The sequence below is a fragment of the Cryptotermes secundus genome, unplaced genomic scaffold (genome assembly GCF_002891405.2).
Source record: "Cryptotermes secundus unplaced genomic scaffold, Csec_1.0 scaffold618, whole genome shotgun sequence".
NCBI classification, from domain to species: domain Eukaryota; kingdom Metazoa; phylum Arthropoda; class Insecta; order Blattodea; family Kalotermitidae; genus Cryptotermes; species Cryptotermes secundus.
The window spans coordinates 572,180-596,353 of NW_019734973.1; the positions used below are offsets into that span (position 1 = coordinate 572,180).

At 43.3% G+C, this 24,174-nt stretch overlaps 1 protein-coding gene and 1 long non-coding RNA gene across 3 annotated transcripts in view; one reads left to right on the top strand and one right to left on the bottom strand.

Annotated features, from left to right (window-relative positions):
- LOC111869125 (protein bric-a-brac 1) overlaps nt 1-24,174 on the top strand; it is a 79,146-nt gene that overhangs the window by 33,191 nt on the left and 21,781 nt on the right. The window contains exon 7 of one of the 2 annotated variants that reach the window (XM_023860357.2): nt 13,849-14,898. The exons of the other annotated variant lie outside the window; for it this stretch is intronic. Coding sequence (XP_023716125.1) covers nt 13,849-14,078 — 230 coding nt within the window. The 3' untranslated portion in view covers nt 14,079-14,898. Of the gene's footprint in view, nt 1-13,848; nt 14,899-24,174 lie in introns of those variants that run through there. 2 annotated transcript variants of the gene reach the window in all.
- Nucleotides 1-24,174, bottom strand: part of LOC117282678 — a 167,150-nt gene that overhangs the window by 20,357 nt on the left and 122,619 nt on the right. The window lies entirely within an intron of this gene.

Below are 24,174 nucleotides of genomic sequence, written 5' to 3' on the forward strand. Positions count from 1 at the left end.
AGTAATCTTTGTTTAGGTGCGGTGTAGTGTAAGGTAACTTCTATTCCGTGGAGGCCTTTAAAATTTGCCTATCTGAAGCTTTTTTTGTTATTCTGAAAATAGTTTTTTCTTTGTTTCTGACATAGTGGTAGTCTGCATATGTATTTTATTCTCTTTGGACTCGAGAGTCAATTTTTTCTTTTGTGTGTATATATATATATACACGCACGCACGCACGCACGCACGCGCGCGCGCCATTCCAGCAGCACATGGCATACTTTCGCAATACAGCAAACATCAATTACTATTCACACAACACATCAATAAGCATACTAAGATTGTCACGTGATTGCCTGACTATACGCTTTATTTGGATTGGTAGTGGGGTTTATTGAACTCTTTTAACAGAAAACTCGTAACCGCACTTTACAAATCACTGTCATATACACATTAGTGTTCTCAGTCTGTTACAGTCTCCATAAGCCGTTGCTTTGTAGCGGTTTCAACGGCTGACGTTCTCCTTCCTCTGGGTTCCCGGACTATCCCCGGCCTCGGCCACCAGCTTCTCACAGCAATTATTGAACAGTAGTTATCTGATTAACTCACCAACCACGGCCGCGCCATAGCTCAAGTGGTTAATCTCTGGCTTCCCACCGAGGCGGCCCGGGTTCGATCCCGGGGGTCTGGTCAAGTGGGATTTGTGGTGAACAAAGTGGCGCTGGGGCAGGTTTTCTTCAAGTACTTCGGTTTCCCCTGCCAATCTTCATTCCACCAATTGCTCCACAATCACCCTCACCTGTCATCTGGGGCTCGTACAATAAGCCAGAAGTGGCCGCAGTACAAGGGACTTAGTCCCACCCCACCAGCAATAAAAAACTCACGAACCAACTTTTCACTAACTGACTCCTCATTTTTCTGCTTATAAAATCTCTGCACGGACCGCGTAGGAAACGCCGATGCTCTGTTGCAGTGCAATTGCTTCCGTGGAATTGTTGCGTTCATGTCTGTTGGCGGAGCTGTTACGTAGCAATGACTTTTGTATAGTCGCTTATTTCGCGGTCGTTGCCAAGCAGCGGTTCCACATGGCACATGGCGGACCACCGCGGCCAGTCCCGTGACAAGGAGTGCGCTGCGTCACATGGCGGCGCTCTGTCATGCTGTAAGTACATTGGTGCCCGTACTGTCAGAGGCACACCCTCCGACAGGTCCTACATCTCACGTTCCAGAAGTCTCGCATAGATTGTACCTGTCAGACGTCCCCCCCAAGAAGAATGGTTCAGTTAGCTGACCCTTCAATTACACCACACCGTACATTAACGGAAAATCGATACTGGAAATTCGCTTTCACCATGCCATGTTGCTTCACATCCTGCATACATGTGAGTGGCTTGTATTCCTTACCCCATTACGGATGGATCGATCCTCGTCAGTGAATACGATGTAACCATGAAGGGGGAAGTGCGTTCCTAACCAGTGACACCAAACATTCCAGCCGACGCGTCATCTTTTCTGCCTTATCTGTCTGTAACCGTTGAGAATCTCATGTTGATGCAACGTTTCTGACTCGAAATGACCAACAAAACAAACAAACTCCGTAATCCGCAAGCGAACTATACCGACAGAGCGTCCGCCGCTTGTCGGCGAAGTTAGTGCCAACTTTTGCGGATAGAGGGTGTCACATGGTCAGCGCAACGAATCCCCACGGCCATTAATTTCAGTTTTCTAGACCGGAGCCGCTATGAAATAGTTCCTCAGTTATCCTCAAGAGGCTGAGTGGACCCCGTTCAGACCCACTACTATTAAAAAAATCTGGTAGATCCGGGAATCGGTCCCGGTACCTCTGGATCTGTAGTCAGGAACTCTGACCACTAGACCACAGAGGCCGTCTCTCATTCTGTCCGCGCGTGTTCAGAATACAAGACTATACTGAACCATCGGTGGCGTGTTTTTTGCGTTATAGGTATTGAAGAAGGATCTTACGTGGAATGAATAGCAGTCGCCATTACAAAACAAAATTGCCGCTTCATTTTGATGAGTAACATCTTCGCTTTTTATTTCAGGCATTATAAAGAAATTGCTCATAATGACGGAGTGCTGGATCGTCATCATCTTTGTTCACGCTTGAAAGAAAATGCAGATAATCATTTGTGTCCCAAAGCTCGATTACTTTAAGATGCCTTCCAGGAATGTACCGGTGCTCTTTATAGCTGGTACGTACGGACTGAATTTTAATGAGCAAAGATTCTATAATACGGAACTTTGAAAGAATAGACGCACTCCTAAAAATCCCGGATATTCTGGCTGGAAAATATGTTTTTAATTCCTATAGGATTCTGACGATGGTGTATAACACACTGATATATTGGATTTTTGGACTTTATCCATCGTCCATTGACGCTAGTTAGACACTATTAGTTCTTGTTACTAGTTCTTCTTTCTATTCCATGCCGTGGGGTCATGGACCTGGTTATGAGTTTAGTTTCGTGGCATAAATTTCTACAGACCTATCTATCCTGGTTCCACGCTTGTAAGTATTTGCTACAATTTGTTATGAATATTTTTCTTATTAGCTCTCATGGACCTAGCCTGGTCTCAAGTGCTTATAATCTTCATGTTTTGTGACATAGGTTTCTCCAGAATCTTCATGTTTTGTGGCATCGGTTTCTCCAGTTTCTAACGGACCCAACTGAATAGGTGTTTTCCTTCACCTGAGGACGGAAACAGATCCAGTTTCCGAAACGTCGTGTTTTCATTTATCTTGAAAACCAGGACGATGGATAAAGTCCAAAAATCCAATATATCAATGTTTTTAATTCGTTTATTTTCCTTTCGGAGTATAGTAAGATGGAGCATGGGGAGGGCATATAGCGGCTTCTTTCTCTTAACATTCTTCAGTTTGGATGGTGAGACTAGAAAGAATCATAGTTGAATAATTATATAATCTGATGATTAGTTGTCGATCAAAGTGGGCGCGCGGTCTGAGGCACGAATTGTGGGTTCGAATCCCACTTAAGGCATGGATGTTAGTGGGCGTTTATTCTGTGTTTGCGCTGTCCTGTGTACAGGTAGCAGCCTTGAGACGACCTGATCCCCCATCTAAGGAGTTCTACAGACTGTAAAAAATTAAACTGAAATAGCGGCCAAGGTCCAACAAAGGTCTTTAGAGCTATGGATGAATGAATGAATAAATGAATTATTAATTTCTGTGTACACTTCTACTAACCTAGTACAAATTCCCATTCTCTGTCTCTTTCCTTTGCTCCACGTTTGGAGCATAGGACATCCTTGAAACGCTTTGTTTCACTTCAGTTTCTTAATCCTAAGACATTCGGTATGACTTCTTGGACGGGTGATCAGCCCGTCGCATGGCCACTGCCTACACAGATGACAACACAAACATAGAATAAATGTAACATCCATGCCTTGAGTGGGATTCGAACCCCTTATCCCAGTGTTCGAGCGAGGGAAGACTTCAAGCCTTAGACCCCGCGGACACTGTGCTCGGCTCAAATTCCTATTAGTTAAATTTATCAGATATGACTTGAGAAAGCTTCGCGTCATAGTCGTACGTTTGTTGTCATACGAAGTATTTTTTCGTGCAGAGTCGGTAGGTGTGTTCAGATTTGTCTCGCTGCTAAATTTCACATGTAAAAATGTAAAAGAAGTGAAGTTATTCCTGTAACAGGCCGTGAAGACTCATAGGGTTGTCAGATGTTGAGGCTCCCACATTTTCTAGACAGTCGGCTCACAGATGGCGGTGAGGTTGTAAGCCTTACGCGCCGGCCGCCTTTTACCCCAAGGAAAATTCCTGGTACTCATTTATGTTAGAGGTTGAGTCGACCCCAGGGCCATAATGCGGCTGGAAGGATTAGATAAATTAAAAAAATCCACCTCATCGGGACTCGACCCCGAGACCTTAGAGCTTGTAACATAGTTCCTCAACCAACTACGCTACCGCATACCCCAAAATTTCACATGCCTGTCTTGAATTGTGGCTTCCTCTTCACGACACTGATAACACAAACGCGTCGAGATGGTCTTGACACGTGCCTACCTCTGGCGCTTCATTAACTGTTATCACGGAACCGAAAGCCAAATACAGAACGTGTTGGGAGCCGACATTAAGAATTTCCATCTGATGCTTTCTAAAGTTATTAACGGGGCACTTAAACGTGAAGAAAACACGAAGAGCTTGTATTTCCTTATAAAATATGAAAATTAGATTGGAAGTCCCATTTTAGTATTAAGTTCACCCATTTTGGTCTTGTGAATTATTTACATTTCCAGCGGTTTTACTTTTCATGCCTTCTGAGTGACTTTATTTGAGGGTTGCGGGGGGCGGCATTTTATTGGTCTCATCTAGCTTAAATACTCTCTAATAGCGGCATTCTTATGAACGTTTTGCTAGGCCTTCATATTCCTTAAGAGCGAGAAATGCATTGACAGTTTGAATACATGGTCAGTAAACTACTCAAAACAATCCTGTGTATCGTGAGATTAATTTTCCTGCAAATAATCCATTGCCATGCCAGCACATTTGCAGCCTGTAGCGGAATAGTAATAACTCGTATACTCTCACAAACTTTATAAATTCCGCAATAATTATTCCTTATCGATAAACACTTCATTTCCCCGTGATAACGCCAAAGGACAGACACTGCTCACAATAGTTTGCAGTGTGCTGGGTGCCTGAGGGAAAACTCGGTGAAGCCTTTATGTTCGACTGGCAGAGTTATGCTAATCGAAAGAGTTCCGATTAGAACCCTTAAAACCAATTTTCTTACTGCACCCACTTCCTTGGATTCTATTTATGTTTTGTTTGTTTAACGACTGTGAATAACTCGGCCTATATAGCGTCGAATGAATAATGAATAATTAATTGGGAAGAATGTGGAAGGAAGCAGCCCTACTGTACTGTCCTGGCATTTGCCTCTACCGATTGAGGAAAGAAATGTCTGCAGGTCGAAATTCGAACCGAACACTTCCAGAATACAAACCTCTCGACCTCTACGTTCTCTAAATCGCGTGTTAGTGTTGCATTTAGGTAGTGCGAGTTTATAAGCCGATATTGTTCACGGGTTGGCGTGTGGAGCTCAGGTCAGAATTTATTTATTGTTTGTAATTCTAGATGTCAGGTTATATTAGATTATTATTATTGGTGTGGTTGTAGTAGTGGGACCGCCTCTGTGGCCTAGTGGTCAGAGTTTCTGGCTACAGATGCAGAGGTTCCGGGTTCGATTTTCTGAGAAGTAGTGTGTCTGGAACGGGGTTCACTCAGCCTCGTAAGGATAATTTAGGAGCTACTTGAATGGAAAAGTAGCGGCTCAGGCCTAGAAAGCCGAAATTAACGACTGTGGGGATCCGTTGCGCTGACCACGCGACACCCTCTATCCGCAAAAGTTGTCACTAACTTCGCCGACAAGCGGCGGACGCTCGGTCGGTATAGTTCGTTTTGCGGACTAAAGCCACGGAGTTTTGTTTTTGTTTGGTGGTGGTGGTAGCAGTAGCAGCGGCAGTCGCTGATGGTTTCTGCTGCTCTTTTTGGTGAGAATCTGTTGTTTAATTACAGACTGTGTCTTCGTTAAACTTAAACTTTTCTAATAAAACATCAGATTTTAGGCCCGTCAAGTCATTATGTTTGTTGTAATTCTTGATTTATAAAGAGTATATCACACAGAACTTGTATTAATGTTTAAGGTGTATTTTCAGGCAAAGTTTCATAATCCTGCCTCGAATTATTCTTAGTTATCGCTGTCACAGTGAAAAATAAATGACAATTTTCGCACGTTCACCTCGTTGTTTTACATTCTAAAGAAAATTGGCAAAACATAATTTCCACAGTTCTTTGACGTCTATTACGATACACCCTTTCAAGACCCCATGCTGAATACTGAACTGTCACTGCCACGTCACAAGCTCGCGTGTCTGCCATTTTGTTAGCAGTGAGTACAGGAAAGTGAAAGATACGAGGTTGGGTAGCCTCCAGTATCAAATTTTATGCCAAATTTATACAAAATGTAATTATTAAAGGCCATTAAAACGAGGAGTTAGTTAGTTAGTTATTTGGAGAGGGTGGGTTTCCCCATGCACTTAGACCTGTATTGGTCCATTGTGCTTCCCTCTATGATTTCTACCAGTCTCTATATCCTACCGGTATTGGTGCTTACCATCAGTCCCGCCCAGCCAGCGAGACCGGCTCTACTGGCTGAGAAGTATCTGTAATGCTTCCCCCATCTACCAGAGGTATTAGAGACTGCTGTTGGGCGGGAAACGTCCGTGATTTGGCTCAGTGACCTCCTTTGGAGATATGAGGTACTTTACGTGCCGTAAAGCTACGACACGGGTCCCACGGCTTAAAGTCCCTCCCGGAGGACTTGTTCCCTGAATTTTTCCGCCCTTAAAAATTCGACGACCTCCGCCGGGTATTTGAACCCGCGTACTACGAGTCATGAGGTGGGAACGTTACCTCTAGACTACGGAGGCCGCTATTAAAACGAGTAAGCTGTGAAATGCGTCGACTAACGTCTCACAGAAAATGAATAAGTAATTTCAGACTAGGGCGACAAATCAAGCGAACTGTATATTCTTAATGCTGAATATAGCATAAGTTTTGGAAGTCCATGGGTTTGAGTGCACTTGTTTTTCCTTCACAAGACGCGTGTTTGTGTCATTTCCATGTGCCCCTGTAAGGACGGAAATGTGTCACACAAATGTAGGTGTCCTAATTGTGGTTAACCGCCAATTATTCTAGAGTTTGCTCGGGTTAGTATTGTGTAGTCCAGTAGTTGGCCTCTTAGTACTCTGATGGTCTCGTAAACACACCAAGTGATCATTTGTGGATAATTTCATTTTTATATTCCTTTTCAACACTTCAGTTACAAGCCCGAGCGGTCTGCACTGAATCCATGTGATGTATTAACCCTTTGAAGTATGAAAATGAGGAAAGAAAACAAGAAAGTGGGGATGTAGCGAGAGACAATACATGTGGGGTGCAAGAAGCTCTATCTCTGGTGTTGAAGGTTGCCAGGCAGTGTTCGCTCGTCATTGTGATAGAGGTAATGCATAAGCCGAGCGGTTAGTCGCTGGCTTTCCACCGCGGCGGCTCGGTTTCGATCCCGGGTCTGGTCAAGTGGGATTTGTGGTGGACAAAGTGGCGCTGGGGCATGTTTTCTCCGAGTACTTCGGTTTCCCCTGCCAATCTTCATTCCACCAATTGCTCCACAATGACCCTCACCTATCATCTGGGGCTGGTACAATATGCCAGATGTGGCCGCAGTGCAAGGGACTTAGTCCCACCCCACTAGCAATAAACAAAATGCATAAGATCGGAATTATTTTTATATGAGGTTGGCAGAGCTGCATTTTAGTGAAATTTGATCTAACACTGGGAAGGGCGAAATTTTGGTGTTACCATTGAAGTATGACGTTCATCTAAAAATGTTTAAAAATTATGTGTAAGGTGTCCGGATGAAAGGCTTCCAAAATAAAATCATTATATCTCAGAAAGAATTTATTATACACATTAATGCGTTGCACTATTACAAAGGGAAACTATAAAAGTCCTTTTCTTCGTATATAACTTTCTCAATAAATTTAAATTTGGGCTCCCTTGGTGGCACGACAAATATCCAGACGATATTCGACCTCATTCCACGTTGCTTGAAGCATGTTTGGTGTTACCGTAGCCACAGCGTCCTTATGCGGGCTTTCAGGTATTGAAGGTCTTTGATCTTAACATGGTAGACAATGTTCACATAACCCCACAAGAGAAAATGTAATGGTATTAAATTTGGCGACCTAGGAAGCTGAGCAACTGGTCTACCTCTGCCAATTCATATCCCAGCCATCTCTCTGTCCAGGCGTTTCCTAACATGGTGGCAAAAATGTGGAGGCGCTTGCACGTAAGCCGGGCATGAAAAAAAGAAAAAAAAACATTCAGAGTTTTCCTTTCCGCTGACGTAAACCGGATACGTGTATGACGATTAGTTTCTGAGATATACATTTTTTATTTTGGATACCTTTCATCCGGACACGCGGTACTACCGCGCAGGAAACACACCGCATCTCCGTTACGGTGTACAACCGGTTGATGGTCCTGAAGGAAATATTCGGTAGTATAACTCCGGAGATTAGGCGTTGGCTTATCACCGCAGAGCCTCAGGTTCAATCTCGTGTGACTTCATGTGAGTTCTGATTTGCTTCATCCTGGTCCGTCACACTAGCAATATTATAATAGGTCATCAACTCTGCCCAGTGTGATATATATATTTTTTTCCTTTTTGATCTTTCATTCTTGACAGGTTTCGAACTGAGATATGTCAATACAAGCGAGAACTACTATTACAATGTGATTGGTCAATATCACTACATACATACAATATCATTACAATGTTATGAAAATAGAATCTGAGCCTTTAACAACTACAGCGACGTCCATGAATATATTAAAATATTTATCAATCATTAAAATTAGTTTATTTGCAAATGTGGTTTAAAAAAATTTTGTTAAAATTTAGAACCAAATTTTATGTATGTATTGATATTGACCAATCATATTGTAACAGTAGTTCCTGCCTGTATTGATATGTCCTTCTGAAGATGGTCGCTCAGACCGAAACATGTCAAGGATGAAAGTCTAATAAGAAAAAAAAGACATTTATCAGTCACACTGGACAGAGCTGATAACCTTTTATAATCATGTGAGATTCGTTGGAGTTCCTTCGGCGATCCCCTGCTAATTACTGTACCACTGATATTATAGCTCTGGTAATTAGGCGCTTGCTTATGAAGGTGTGATTAACTTTAAACAATAAATAATTCCAAGTCACCAAGTTCGAAATTTTAAATATACGTGTAGGAACTTAATCCCAATTGTTTAATATCGAGTCTATGCTCGAAAGGTCAAACTACGTTGTATTAATTCACACATCCTTTTCCACGGCCTGAACTGTAATGTGAGTGTTGATTCACGTGTATTTGTATTAATAGTTGCTCCGGTCCTTTTTCATGTGGACTAATCTTTACATCTATTGGAGGTCTTCCAATTTTTCTTTGCCATGAAGACGGAGGCAGCATAATTCTCTGAAACGTTGGTCTCTACGAAACAACATGGCATCACATTCTGTAAGCCAGTAGGCGTAATCTTTGAAACACAGTTATTGGGTTTTGGGACATTATACGTCGTCCCGTTTTGGGGTTAAAACAACGGTTCGGAGACTTCAGGTAAGAGTCTACTCAGTTGTACCCAGTCGATAGAGCTAGTCCATCTCCGGTCGGAGCAGGTCAATAGAAATAAATGTAGTTCCGATAACTACGTGTAGACCATTACAATTCAGTGGCTGCAAACAGTGTAGACCCTTATCTTGAGTCTACAGTTGTGATTGATATTTCTGCATATTCCTATGCTTGTAAGATCATGAAATAAATTTATACTATTACCGTAGAGAATGATCCTTGCGGTCCTGGTATGTAATTGTTTTTAGTAGGCCATGGTGGGCTCACGTAACTGGATAATGTCCAAAAACTCAATAATTGTACTAATATACCATCGTCAGGCCGCGCCATAGCTCAAGCGGTTAGTCGCTGGCTTCCCACCGCGGCGGCCCGGGTTCGATTCTGGGTCTGGTGAAGTGGGATTTGTGGTGGACAAAGTTTTCTCCGCGTATTTCGGTTTCCCCTGCCAATCTTCCTTCCACCAATTGCTCCACAATCACCCTCACCTATCATCTGGAGACTTAATCCCACTCCACTAGCAATAAAAAATATACCATCGTCAGAAACCTTTAGATCTCATTCTTCTTTCGAGTTTGTAATCCAATGTCCTCCGTGTAGTTCAGTCCACTGTCATACCTGTCTCCTGTTAGAAGTAGCTTTTTCGTGTTACTTTATACGTTAAATTGCATATACCTAATTCTTGCCCTGCTCTTCCAGATCCCCTTACATTCCTGCCCTTATGCGCAGGGCAAAGACAACGAGTAGATGACTGAACTATAATCAAGGGCTAGCAGCAGTAGGTGTTTCGGTAACTGGTAACACGTGTTGTCATGGTAACCGATGGAGGGACATGTATGCAAAACACAGCCATGTGGATCTGTCACTGTGTTCTGCAAACTCGACAGCTAGTGTCACATGTTTCGAAACATGTGTTTCCGTGGTAACAAACAAAATGTACTCTGCGCGTCAACATGAAATGATTGAGTTCCCACCGAACGTCTCGGCTGGGTATCGCTCCTATCTTGTATTCGGGGTTCCACGTTCGAATACTAGCCTGAAGCGCAGCTGTCCTAATGTTCGTGGTTTTTCTAAGTCCCTCCTGAGATATGCGAGTAAATCGCGACCAGTTCCTTGCACGTTTGTTCTAATTCACATATCCCACGTGGACTATGCTCTACGAAGTAAAAAAGGATCGGTAAATACCGCAGGGATCAGTCGGCAAAGTAATTACGGACTGGAGCTCTCATTTCTGACAGGAACAGAATTCTTCTCTTGACGATCACGTGTGGACCGGTTTTGAGGCCAGGCAGCTAGGTGCAAGTCTTTTGGTCCATAAATAAAAGAAACGGCTAGAAGCTCCACGTTTGGAAACGCGTTTCTGTGTAGTAAACATATTTCGATATATAGACGTGAAAGGCTTCTGACGATGGTGTGTACTGTACTTCTTTTGGCTTGTTTTGGACTTCATCCATCGTCTAGTATATAACAGACAAGAAACCACGACGTTTTGGAGACTGGATCTGTCTCCGTCCTCAGGTGGGAGAACAAAACAAGCCAAAAGAAGTACTATATTTCGATAGGCCTGCGTTTATATAAAATTTTGGGTCATTTAATTCAATAAATACATTTGGGAAATCGTGTTTTAAGTTTCAGCTCTTTGGGATAACATACTTTAACTTTGGATTTCCCGAATTTCGGTTCTGCTTACAGCCATTTTGATTACAATTTTTTGGCCCTAATCATTGCATATGTGACAACGGTTTTAGCACACTATTAATATACAGTACTGTACTTATTAATCAGCATTCTCGTTTGGAAACGCAGTTAAACTCTGTTAGAATGGGTTCATTGCATGCATAATAGACCAGTGCTCTGGCGAGCATGCTGCACACAGCATGGGCTTTCGAAAAGTTTGTAAAGTACGTATGATACTGGCCGTCTTAGGAGACATCACTGAGATATACCCGATCCATAGAAAGCTTAACTCATCTTGGGAATTGGTTATGTGTACACCGTTCCTTTTTGCGCAACGCTTATTGTGGGAATAATCTAAACATTCACAGTATTACTGCTTGTAGTCACTGAGATGTTTGTTTGTACGGCATGCTTCGGTCATTATTGGACTATCGTCAGGTACATGAATTTGATGCGTAACCTGGGTATTTATTTTCAGTTTACTTTTAACAACGCTTTCAGCAGCTCAGACCACATAATGCCGAATAACAGAATCGTTAGTAAAGTTGTCCATGTGCTTAACTAATTAAGCACTATACCATGAAGGCGTATGGGGGAGTGGATGTATAGAACCAAATTTTCTTGACCTCGGCACTAACTGGAGATGAGTGGTCAGCTTCATGCCCCCCCCCCCGCCGCTTTATCCCCGGCGAAAGAGCCCCAGGTACCCATTGGATAGGTTGGCTGAACCCCAGAGCCTGTCTGGACGATATGGAGAAGTGAAAATTCTTACCCCTACCAAGACTCGAACTCAGACCCACCGGTCATCCAGTCCGTAGCCATTGGCTATACCGGCTACGCTATCCCGGCTCTATAGAATCGTTAGTAAACAATCCATTTGAAGTCACATGGGAGGAAGTGCTCATGGCATAATTTGAGGGAATACCCTAAGATGTACATGGGGAAACTGAGGATAACAATGAAGAGACTCGATCAGAATGGCGGAGATTTTGACTCAGGACCTTCAGAACATGATCACGACATCCGATATACTCAGAGGACTGATTTTTAAGGCCATAAGAACAAAAGAAGAGAGTCAGTAAACGGAATTGTGGGTTTAATAGCGCTAGTGCCACTGACAGATACGGACAGGTATAGCTGCCTCGGCATCAGTTGGAGGCGAGTGTTCAGCCTCTCGCCCCTGCCGCCTTATCCCCAGAGGAAATCTCCCAGTACCCACTGGATAGGAGCCCATTTAGATGCTGTGAAGTAGAGGGAAATGTCTCGCCTCTGTCGGGAATATTTCCCCGCTTTCTCGGCCGTAAAGGGTTAAACTGGAATGGTTTGTGCGGGGGCGTCGTTTATAGTCCAGCACAAGTACTGGGCGGTGTGGCGAGCTATCGGGCTGTGGAGGATTACATATTATGGGTTTAATAGCAGTCATGCCCCTGACAGATATGTTCGTAACATGTCACCGTATTAATGTCGTGTCATGTCGCAGTGAGCCATCAGTTATCGGCATGACGCCAAACTGTTTCTAGCGGTCGCCGGGATTAATAAGAGAGCGATAGGAGTCGATTAAGGAATTCATTTGTATTTGAGGAGCCGGGATAGCTCAGTCGGTATAGCGACTGGCTACGGACTGGACGACCGAGAGGTCGGAGTTCGAGTTCCGGTAAGATTAAGAAATTTCTGTTCTCCACGTCGTCCAGACCGGCTCTGGGGCCCACCCAACTTCCTATCCAATGGGTACCGGTGGTAAAGCGGCCGGGCGTGAAGCTGACCACACACCTCTAAATGCCGAGATCAAGAAAATGTGGATCTATACATCCACTCCCCCATACGCCTTCAGGGCCTAGTGTTTAATTAGTTAAGCAAAGAGACAACTTTACATTTTTTTCCTTGTATTTGGGGATTGTGAGAGAAATTGTAGCAAAATGTTTATTTAACAATGTTAAAATTGAAGTGTATGTAAATAGTGTTTAAAAATTTGGCTCCCCCACCTCACAGAAAACACCGGGAAACAGTCATTGTTTACTGTGAAAATTAAACGAACCCCACAAACACACTTCATGGGCATTATACAAATTTTTTAAATGCTAATGAGGTGATGCATGCAGAGTCATCGGGAAAGATGTCCGGGATTTCGTATTTGATATCTTTTTAAATGCGGAACAAAATTCAGACATGTTTCTTAGGAACTATGACGAAACTCATAATTTTATTTCCTGCCTCAAGAGGTCTCCATGTGAGCACCATTTGTAAATCTACAAATATCGAAGCGGTACTCGTTTCCATCAAAAATGGGTAAGCATATCAGGCCCGATTTTTGAGACAGTTAACAGCAATTCTCTGTCGTAGGTGGTCTGAGTTACGAATTTTTACAGCATATACAAAAAAAAAATCGAGTGGTGTTAGATCAACACAAACGTCATGATCACACGTCTCGAATTTACCGATATATTAAAGTATGAAAACCCGGAATTATTTTTGGGCGGTTCTATATTTGCCTCAGATGCTTAAGGAAAAGAATGTAATACGAGAATATAATAAATTACAGAGTAAGGAGCTCCATAATTTATTCTCTGTACCTAATATTGTTCAAGATGTTTAAATCGAGGAAAATACGATGGGTCGGAATGTAACACCCAGGGAATTGATTAAAAGTACAGAAAATTTTGGTCGGGAAACCTCAAGGGATTAGATCACTTGGAAGATCTAGACGTAGATGGTAAGACTATAATACGGATCACAGAGAACTGTAGTGTGAAAGAGTGAACTGGTTTAATTTGGCTCGGGATGGGGTCATGTGTCGGGTATTGCAAAGATGGATTCCATAAATACTGAAAATTTTCTTGACCAGCTGTCAGCTTTTCATGACGGACGGACGGACTGACAGGGTTCCGAAGGAGCAATTCTGTTCCCTCAGAACAGCTTTGGGCGGTTATTCATGCCAAGGTGGCGCTTGTTGTGCTGTTGCAGTAGCGATGGGTGGCGGCGTGTTCGCGGGTGGGCTGGCTGTGGAGCGTGTGCCCTGGGAGGCTCCCCGGCCTTGTCCCGTGTGTCGCCGCATCTACAGTAACAACAGCAACCTGCGCCGTCACATGAAAACCGTGCATTCGGAGAAACCTCGCGAGCGACTGCAGCCAGGGCGTCGTCCCCGGTTCAAGTACTCGCTCATGTTCCAGCATCCGCCTCCACAACCACAGTAGCCTGCCCTCAGGCTGATACGTATGTTGCGAAGTCTCCGAAACGTCGGATTTCTGCTTCTCATCGATGCGGTTAGTCGCCCGAGAGAACGTGTCGTGAACAGTGCATATTGTATATATCACGTTAATGTTTACGAGCAAGTGGTATGTAGACCGCTGCCGACCTGTATATTGCATAAGCGTTGTATTATACCACAACTGTAACGATTAATGTGCTACAAGTAGAGATTTCTTTCTCTTACCTGTGTTTATAGCGACTAAATATTTTATTCTAAATGTTACTACATCTCTCTCTCTCTGTTTTGTGGCTTTGAATGGTGTTCAAGACAATATTGAGCATGGAAACATGACATGCTGCAGTCAGTCGCTTAACCCTGGGAATATTACAGTCCCTGATAATAATATTTGACCTGAGTGCAGGGATGAATGAACACACTCATCTATCCGCGACGAGTGAAAAATCAAAAGCCAGTGAGTGGAAGAGAAACGTTTTGAATATATGTGTCAATAATAGTCTCTCCCTCTCTGTTTCTTAATTACTCCACAGGTATCGAACAGTGAATGTGAACAGTGTATTATATATTGTATAAACATTATGTAACATAAGGGCAGTTATGTCATAAGCCTGTCTCGTATGCCATGCAACATGGAGCGGTCTTAAGCGGAGCAATTAAAGTGCCATGGCTAGACGCTGTTCCTCTTATGGAGAAATGCCTGGCGAATAGAATATCCGACTAGCGGATTAAACCAAGATTCATAATTACTGGCTTTTTAGACTTTGTCCATCGTCCGGTATTCTACAAACTAGAAAACACAACGTTTAGGAAACTGGGTCTGTTTCCGTCCTCAGGTGAGGAAGGGAAGGCACTGGTACAGTGATTGAGGTTAGCTCTTTCTAAAGGTTCCTTAACTGAACAAGTGTCTTCCCCTACTTACCTGAGGACGGAAACAGATACAGTTTCCGAAACCTGTTTTCTAGAATCTAGAATACCGAACGGTGGACAAAGTCCAAAAACCCAATAATTCTGAATGCTATACCCCATCGTCAGAACCCTTTAGAATCTACTTCAACCAAGATTTGTTGACCCCTGTTTATATTTCCTTGGTGTACAGAACTTTGTTTCTTCTACCCGACATGGTCCGATACGAGGCTAGGCTTATCCCTTCGTAAGAATGAACCTTTGTTCTTTAATGAATGATATCTCATTATGAGCGGACGTAACTGGACACGCATACTTCGATCGGTAGGCCTAAACCGTTCGTTAGTCTCTAAAAATGATTCTAAATGAAATATATTCCATGGTCGTCGTCGGTGAGGGCGGGGGGGGGATATGACTACCTCACCTTTTTTTTTTTATTGCTAGTGGGTTGGAACTAAGTTCCTTATACTGTAGCCACTTCTGGCCTATTGTACCAGCCCCAGATGATAGGTGAGGGTGATTGTGGAGCAATTGGTGGAATGAAGATTGGCAGGGGAAACCGAAGTACTCGGAGAAAACCTGCCCCAGCGCCACTTGACCAGACCCGGGATCGAACCCGGGCCGCCGCGGTGGGAAGCCAGCGACTAACCGCTTGCGGTATGGGGCTGCCTGATTACCTCACCTTAGAAAACACTGTGTACGGCGCCCATGTCCATGCTTTTGTTTTGCTGTGTTACTCCTCTTCCCCCCTCTCTCTTCCACCAGTTCAGAGGACTGGATACCACAAGCTCGTTCCGATGTTCGGTAGCTTTAGAACTGATTACGTCATCGCTTTTGGATCTCGCCATGTCTTCTATCCTTCGAGGTTATTTGAATATGCCAATTTTGGCAGTATAATATCCTCAATCCTATTTCCAGTCTAATTGACAGCTCCACCATCTTCTCAATCGAGCCCATTTTTTCTTTTCATGCATCGCGATTATCTGTTGTATGCTTGGTGAATTAATGTGGTTTATGTTACAAAATGGGACCGCCTCTGTGGTCTCGTGGTCAGAGTTCCTGGCTACAGATCCAAAGGTCCGGATTCGATTTTCTGAGTAGTGGGTCTGGAACGGGGTCCATTCAGCATCGTGAGGATAATTGAGAGATATTTCCTTGAAATAGCGGCTCCGGTTTAGAAAACCGAGATTAACGGCATTGGGGATTGTTGCGCTGACCACGCGACACCCTCTATCCGCTAAAGTTGGCACTAAATTCGCCGACAAGCGTCGGTCGCTCGGTCGGCATAGTTCGCTTGCGGACTAAAACCACGGATTTTGTTGTTTTATGTTAGATAATGGTCTTGTGGGCAAATTGTTCTTCGTGGTGTATTTCAGACATGACCGTTGGTTATACAGATCACGAGATAGGCAGTTAATGATAAGACGGGATCCTTGTTAAGGATACTGTGTAAAGATTTGTGCCTTCTTCTGCTGTTTTTACGACTGAAAGATGTTTTCTTAAACTGGTAATTTTTCTTCGAAACAGCTAAGATATATAAACCACCCTATTTAGAAAATTATCACCTCTATGAATTCAGCCAATATAAATGAAATTAGCGTAAAATAAATGCAATGAAGTGTAAAATATATTTTATGTGCCTGTATTTTTTTACAGTTCCTAAACCTGGGTATTGAAGATAGTGCTATAACGGTAATAGATCGAGTGCTACATGAAGTTACTTGGTCTGATGGTTCCAGCCTTCATATGCATGTGCACTAAGTTGTTTATGCCGTATGGGGACGAATGCTCTTCGAAATTGGTTCACCATAGAACTGACATCCATGGAGTAGAGCGGGGCTATACAGCGGTCCGCAAAGACTTGTTCCACTGGTCCGCAAATGAACAAAAATTGAAGTCATGTGTCTCGAGTTTGTTAAAAATGGTAAAGTTGTCCCTGTAACATACCATGAAGGCCCATGCGGTTGTGAGACCTCGAGGCTCCCACATTTTCTAGACAGTCGGCTTACAGATGGCAGTAAGGTTGTCAGCCTTACGCACCGGCCGCCCTTTACCCCCCCCCCGGGAATATTCCTGGCAATCATTTCAGTTAGAGGTTTAGTCGACCCCAGGGCCATAGTGTGGCTGGAAGGATTAGGTGAATTGAGGAAAATCCCATGACCACCACATCGGGAAGGAGACCAACGACCTTCCGGCTTGTAGCATAGTGCCTCAGCCGACCACACTACCTCGTGCCCTCTTGAGTCTGCCCCGCTTTGTTTTAGAAAACATTTAATATCTCTGTACACAAATTTCATAAACTTATATACGCTTAAAATATTATATTTGTGTAATAAATATGCGGAATCATGTATTTTGGACCGTCCAATCTGTACACCTTCCTAGGTCTTCCTTGGAAGGTGGTACTTACTCAGAAATTGCTTGTCTTTATGAAATTATCGCGTTCGAAAAGCCCACAGTGGTTCTTATTCTGAGCTATTTGAGTCTTGTAAGATTTGAGGCTTTCACGGCGGTGACTATGAAGAAAGCAGTCTTTTGGGATTTGGCACCGTGTATATGTGGTGTTAATCGACGTTTCGGAGGAACGTAGCGCCTCCATCTTCAGGGTAGAAGAAAAAATATAAGAAATCTGCAAGCGAAGAGACCGTGAGAACCGGTAAAAGCAGACTGCTTATATTTTTCTTCTACCCTGAAGATGGAGGCGATACGTTCCTCCGAAACGTCGATTAACACCACATATGCACGGTGCCAAATCCCAATAGACTGCTTTCTTTATTTATTTGAGTCTTATCTTCCCATCTATTTCTAGGTCTCCCAAATGTGCTCTTCCATTGATGTTTATCGAATCATTTGTGTATACATATTTACGCTTCTCACTCGCCTCATCCTCCTCAATTTGATCTCTGGAACAGTTTACGTGAAAGTAGGATATGAAGTTCTTTCAGCTGTGTTTCTGAAGAATTCTGTCTTCTGGGATATAATTTTCTCGCTGGTTTCTTGCTTGCCTTATTCTTCGATCCAGAAGGCGACATGTTCTCCGGAAACGTCTGTTGACTTTCAAAGGAGTACACGGCATTATATTCCAGAAGATACAGTTCTTCAAATTACGTAAGGGTTAATAGTATGAAGCGTCTCATTATGGATCCTTGTCGCGCTATTCTCGAACGCCGCTGATTAAAGTGCAATGTTATTCTTTCGCGACTAATGAATAGTTAAACTGAAGGAGTTGAATCACTGTGAAGTGAGCCCATAAGGAATTGAGGAGCTAAACTTTTTATGTGGTATCTTAAGTACCGTAAGGAACAAAACAAGGGAAGATACAGTTGAAGTTTTATAAAGCAGTAGCACTACCAGTTTTGCTGTATGGAAGTAAATCAAGACAGTTAAAGCAAGAGACATAAATAGAATCAGTTAGTATAGATGAGACACTTAAAACATTTAAAGGTTGCACTAGACTAGACGATGTTAGGAATGAAAATATTAAGGGAGAAGTGAAAATACTGCCACGTGTTAAGTGACTATAGACGGGGGTTGGATTGGTCATCGGATTTATTGAACTTTTGAAACCCTAACTACACCAACTCTAGAGCTATTTGTACTTCACACACACTGCAGTTCAGTACAGCATGCACGGAGTCTTGTCAGTCCGCTGTCTTCGCCGGTTGTATCCTGGTAATACTCCCAACGCCTTGGAGCCCCCAGTTTTCGTGTTCCACGGTTTCGGGCTTGGCTGGCTGGCACCTGTCTCAAGCGGTTCCTGGTCAGTCTTATAGTAAGGGCTATTCCCCACGGCCTTACGGCTCAAGGGCTGCACTTCCTAACCCCCGACTCAAGACTGTACTGCTGTGCCCATGGCATCCTAGTCAGGGCCCAGGATCTCTTTTCTCAGGCTGCTAACTACTGACTACTTGACTTGGCGTTGCTACGCAGCGCTTCTAACAGTGGGGATTCCTCGCCTCCCACGCTTATCTAACTAGTGACTACACTTCATGAATCAATATCACACACACGGACTAGTGTTCTAAGTCAGGTTCTTCACTGCGCTGCTTGGTAACATCTTCCAACAGTGGACGTTCCTCTGCTCCCGGGCTCACGTCCTCGCAGGCTGGCGGCCATCTCACACCAAACTCCTACTCTTCTGACCTTCTGACTGCCGTCACAAGACTGGCTCGCTTCAGAGTGAGAGTCAGAGTTACTTTACAACTGGTGGTTTACCGCCAATCAGTTCGTATTGGCGCCAAGCCCCTTGAGGCTTACGGCCAGAGCTATGCTTTTCAACTGGGCCCCTACGGTCATAGTCATTATGTAACTTCGTCTCTAACGAGAAGCTGGGGTTATGTCTTAAGAATATGCCTGGTTCGTTTGTCCCATTGCTTCTCGCGATATATCTTTGGGACGGGCCCAACAGAGAACACCTTTACTTGCAGCAGCCTCCGCGGCGGACCGCACAGAAAACACAGTTCTTTTATTGTTGCGTGTAAGTACGGCTGCGGACACGTGATATCCACCGAGCCATCGCCTAGCAACGGATGTGTATGTGACAGTACAACTAGTACAACGTAAAATAAATGAACACCGGCAAATTAGGATAGCGTGGCAGCTGAAACCCAAAATAGATTCTACCAGAAGTTACTAGAGAACCGCCCGTTTAAATCGAAGGGAAACTGTTATTTGTTATAGGCTCTCCAATTCCAAAGAACGTGACTCCATAATGAAAAGAAATGCGAATAAGTTGAAGTCAAAATGGAACTATTTCGACAAAAGAATTAAGTTTAAATATTTGTTAAAATAAAGGTCGATTTAAGTCAAACTGCCTGTTTTTAGTAACATCATTATAAGATCTAGAATTTTTACGGTGAATACAGGCAATGATTTTTTCTAAGGAAATCGGCTATGTCAATATGTAATGGACACAGCTGATCGCCCGGAAAAGGTTCATCTCAATAAGATCGATGCTACTCCAGAACAACTCCTGAGCACTTCGTCAGTACTTGACTACGTGTTTGGAGACCGTCGGCCTCTAATCGATTCTGCAAAGCAGTTTTATGTCCCAATAATAATTATGTTGAGGGTATCAGTAAAGTATTAATAGCCTTGAAGGGCCGACTGCAACATTACCAGGTGTACATTAGACTACGATGATGAAACAAGACATTGCCAGCCCAGTTTGAAGTTGAAGAGTACTATCGTCTGGGATATAACGCAATGTAGTCCGTTGAAAAGTCAACCGACGTTTCGGAATATATCGCCTCGATCTTCAGGCTCAAATTAGCCGAGCAAGATACCAGCGTGAAAGCAGAAGTTATTATATAGCACATTAACCTCACGTCAAATGTCTTGCGCTAAATATGGACTGCATATACTAATGTTTCAATTTATATCCAGTTTTGTCGAACGCCATATTTTGCTTTATGTAGCCACGGTATTTTTGTGTACACGCGGAATATCTGTCGCTTCCGCACCAAGAAATACACAGTTCCTGAGGTCAGGGCTCTAATGACATTCGAAACCGCTTTTCCAGCTTCCAGCAATTTTATGGAGATGACTCCTCTTGTGACATTTTTATACTCGTATTTATGTCTAATATTAATTACGGATTTTATGTTTAGCGACGTATCAGAAAACTTGTTTAAGATTTGATTAGTGCTAACAGTTGCCACGGTTCTCTCAGACAGAAATTTCTCGTAAGACCTTGCTGGATTTGCCAGTCGCTTACTTTTCAGGATGTTGAACTCCCACAGCTGGCGAGCATTTCGTCGTTATGTCGATGTCACTGCATTGCATAAAGTAGACCACAGTCAATCTACAATTTTGTTGCTGAACACGTATATGTACGGACAAAGTGTGCTAAACTAAGCTTAGCTATAGCTTCTAGCTTAAGAATAGGTGTATCCTATACACTATACACTATACACTATACACTATACTAGGTCGGTATAGGCAAAACGTTTCACAGCGAACATCATACAGAGTGTACACCAGAGCTGTCCGGTTAGCCAGTCTTTCTCTTGTCCTGTCTGTAAATTGACTGATACTGGCTTCGATTCCTGACAGATACGGCAATTTTCTCTAAGCTTCCACGTTGAGACCACTGTGGGATCCACAAATTTTCCTATCCAATTGGTGTTGGGAGCAAAGACACCGGAACACGAAAACGAAATATAGAATGCGTAAAAGTTATCTCCATGCCACATATACGGCTTGATGGTATGGCGTTTAGAAAACAGAAGCAACTGTTTTTCCTTTTTCTGTGACTTATGAGCTGCATGTACATAGGATAGCTGAGCTGGGATCTGATCTACGGATTGTCGTTGCTATGCAGTTAATTTTCTTGCAACAACATTGAAACACAAACTGGCTAATCCTCAAGCCTGCAAACGTAGCAGGTACGAGCGTCAGTGCTGAAAGAGGGTTTAGTTTACGTTACAACCAAAATTACAAAGCACCATGAGGTAAATTTCAAGCTTTAGGGACTATTGTGCCAGGCACGAAAAACGTGAGAGAAAAGGCGCTCGTTACTCCAAAATCAGATTCCGAAATTCTGGATCTCCCAGTATGCGTGTTCGACACTTAAGTACGTAGTCATATAGTGTCTAGTGGAGAGTGGCTTAGTGTTGAAGATGAAGGTTGCAGTCAGAAGCAGGTATGGCTGAGTGACCAACTGTTTTAGACCAACAGTCGCGTGGAGGGAATATGGAAAAGCGAAACATCGTCATGCATATAGCCTGGTTTCAGGCTCACAATAAAACCTAGGATCTTCCGAATACAATTACTCATTGGAACAGAAGCTATATAAAAACATTTAGAATAAAGACAACGTAAAAATACTTAATGTCTTATATTGGACAAATCTTTCGGAGACCTATGCACCATCCTCAGGCCTCAAATATCAAAATATTGATGGAAACTGCGAGATAAGTCCTCCGATAAGCCTATACCCGTGTGTAATATTTATACGGTATTATAAGACATGAAAGACTGCTTTATTGTTAAGTACTTAAACGGCTAACCTAACTTTAATGTTAGGTTAATTATATGTATATAGGCCTATATATGTGTTGCTGATTCACCAAGACATCTGCTGATAATGATTTAGTTCTTCGGTCTTTACATTACGCCGTTATTGGCTCCGGTCTAGAAAACCGGGAATAACCGCCGTGGGGATCCGTTGCGCTGATCACGTGACACCATTTATCCGCTTAAGTTGGCACTAACTTCGCCGACAAGCGGCGATCGCTCGGTCGGTATAGTTCTCTTGCTGACTAGAGGCCACAGAGTTTTTTTTTGTTATGGGCAATGTTTCAGACGTTTCGGAGGTATATGCTGCCTCCATATTCAGAGTTGAAATGTGTAGGGTAGGTGACTCTGAAGAGACATTTATGGTTTCTTCATCGAATTTTCCTGAACGGGAGGACAGAAGGGTTACTGCGATTCACCGTAACCTGGGGAGCACTTATAGCGGAATACTCCTGCCTTTGCTCAATAGGTACGTGCAATCTGAGTATGCATGTCTCCTCGTTGTTTCGTAAATTATCGTAGCGGGTTTCCGAACCTGAAGGCCGTATTCCCCGTCCTCCACCCGGGGACGCTCCTTCACGCGATGACAACTTAATCTATAGGAACTAAAACCTAAAGAATATATCAATAAATAGACCTACTTACACACATAACTTGTGGACTGTTACAGAAGGAAGCCTAAATTTGGCTGAATTAACTTCTGACTTACTCCATCTTTTAATTATATACGTTTTATTTTAACTTAGTTAGTTATTGGAGAGGGTGGGTTTCCCCATGCACTGATACCTGTATTGGACCATTGTGCTTCCCTCTATGATTTCTACCAGTCTCTATATCCTACCGGTACTGGTGCTTACCATCAGTCCCGCCCAGCCAGCGAGACCGGCTCTACTATCTGAGAGGTATCTATAATGCTTCCCCCATCTACCAGAGGTATTAGAGACTGCTGTTGGGCGGGAAACGTCCGTTAATTTGGCTCAGTGACCTCCTTTGGAGATATGAGGTTCTTTTACGTGCCGTAAAGCTACGACACGGGACCCACGGCTTAAAGTCCCTCCCGGAGGACTTGTTCCCTGAATTTTTCCGCCCTTAAAAATTCGACGACCTCCGCCGGGTATTTGAACCCGCGTACTACGAGTCATGAGGTGGGAACTTTACCTCTAGACTACGGAGGCCGCTTTTATTTTAACTTAGTTCTTGGGCTTGTTCAGAAACGCAGTTTATAGGTCAACAGACTGGTAACTTAGGAACTTGTAAGCATATTAAGGCTGCGGTCTTCTGGATTAAGAATCCGTATAGACTCATGGGATTACCGATGTTCGGAAGGAACCTGATGAATCCGTCTTCAACCTGCATGCAGCATGCAGGTTATCACAATACAGGCGACCACAACATGAATTTTCGTCACCGGAAGAACTTACACTCTCTAAAGTAAGCCCTTTCTTAAGGCACAATAGATCACTATGGTCGCGGTGCAAGGGCCAAGAAGGTCCACCCCTTATACAAGCCCTTTCTTAGGGAAGTCAACGGACCTATCGTCAGTATTCTTTGCATTGGCGCCGAGAAAATATCAGCAGTGGACCGTTCGTTAAATGTTTTGCACAAGCCGGCGGGCTGTCAGCTTTGAGGCGATGGAAGAAAAATGGGTTTCTAGCCGCAATGAAATCGGGTTAGGGGAAGGCGGGGCATCGCGTCCTCGCTCACAATAAGACGGTTTTGTTATGTTAAAATGAATGATTCTTCAAGGTTGAATATCTGTATGGGCGGATGTTCATTGTCAAGCCTTGAAGGCAGTGTTTTCTAAATAAATTTCTGCCGTTACCACAGAAAAGGATGGGCCCCATATATAGCCTCTGTATTCTCAAGGGTATCCAAACCTTAAGGTTCAAAATGTCTGTAACTGCACTCCTATCTTTGAGGCCTATGTGTAATATATATAATTACAGCTTTCAGAGCTCAGCATACGACACGGATAATCCCCGATAACTAAGTTTGGATGATTTTAGGGACGGGGGAGCATTCTGATTTGTGTAGATAAGTGAGATGGACGATTTTATGAGTCTACCTCTCTTCGTGTAACCGAGAAGAGAAAAGAATACCTTCTGTGTAAGATTTGAGGCTTTCACGGCGGTGACTATGAAGAAAGCAGTCTTCTGGGATTT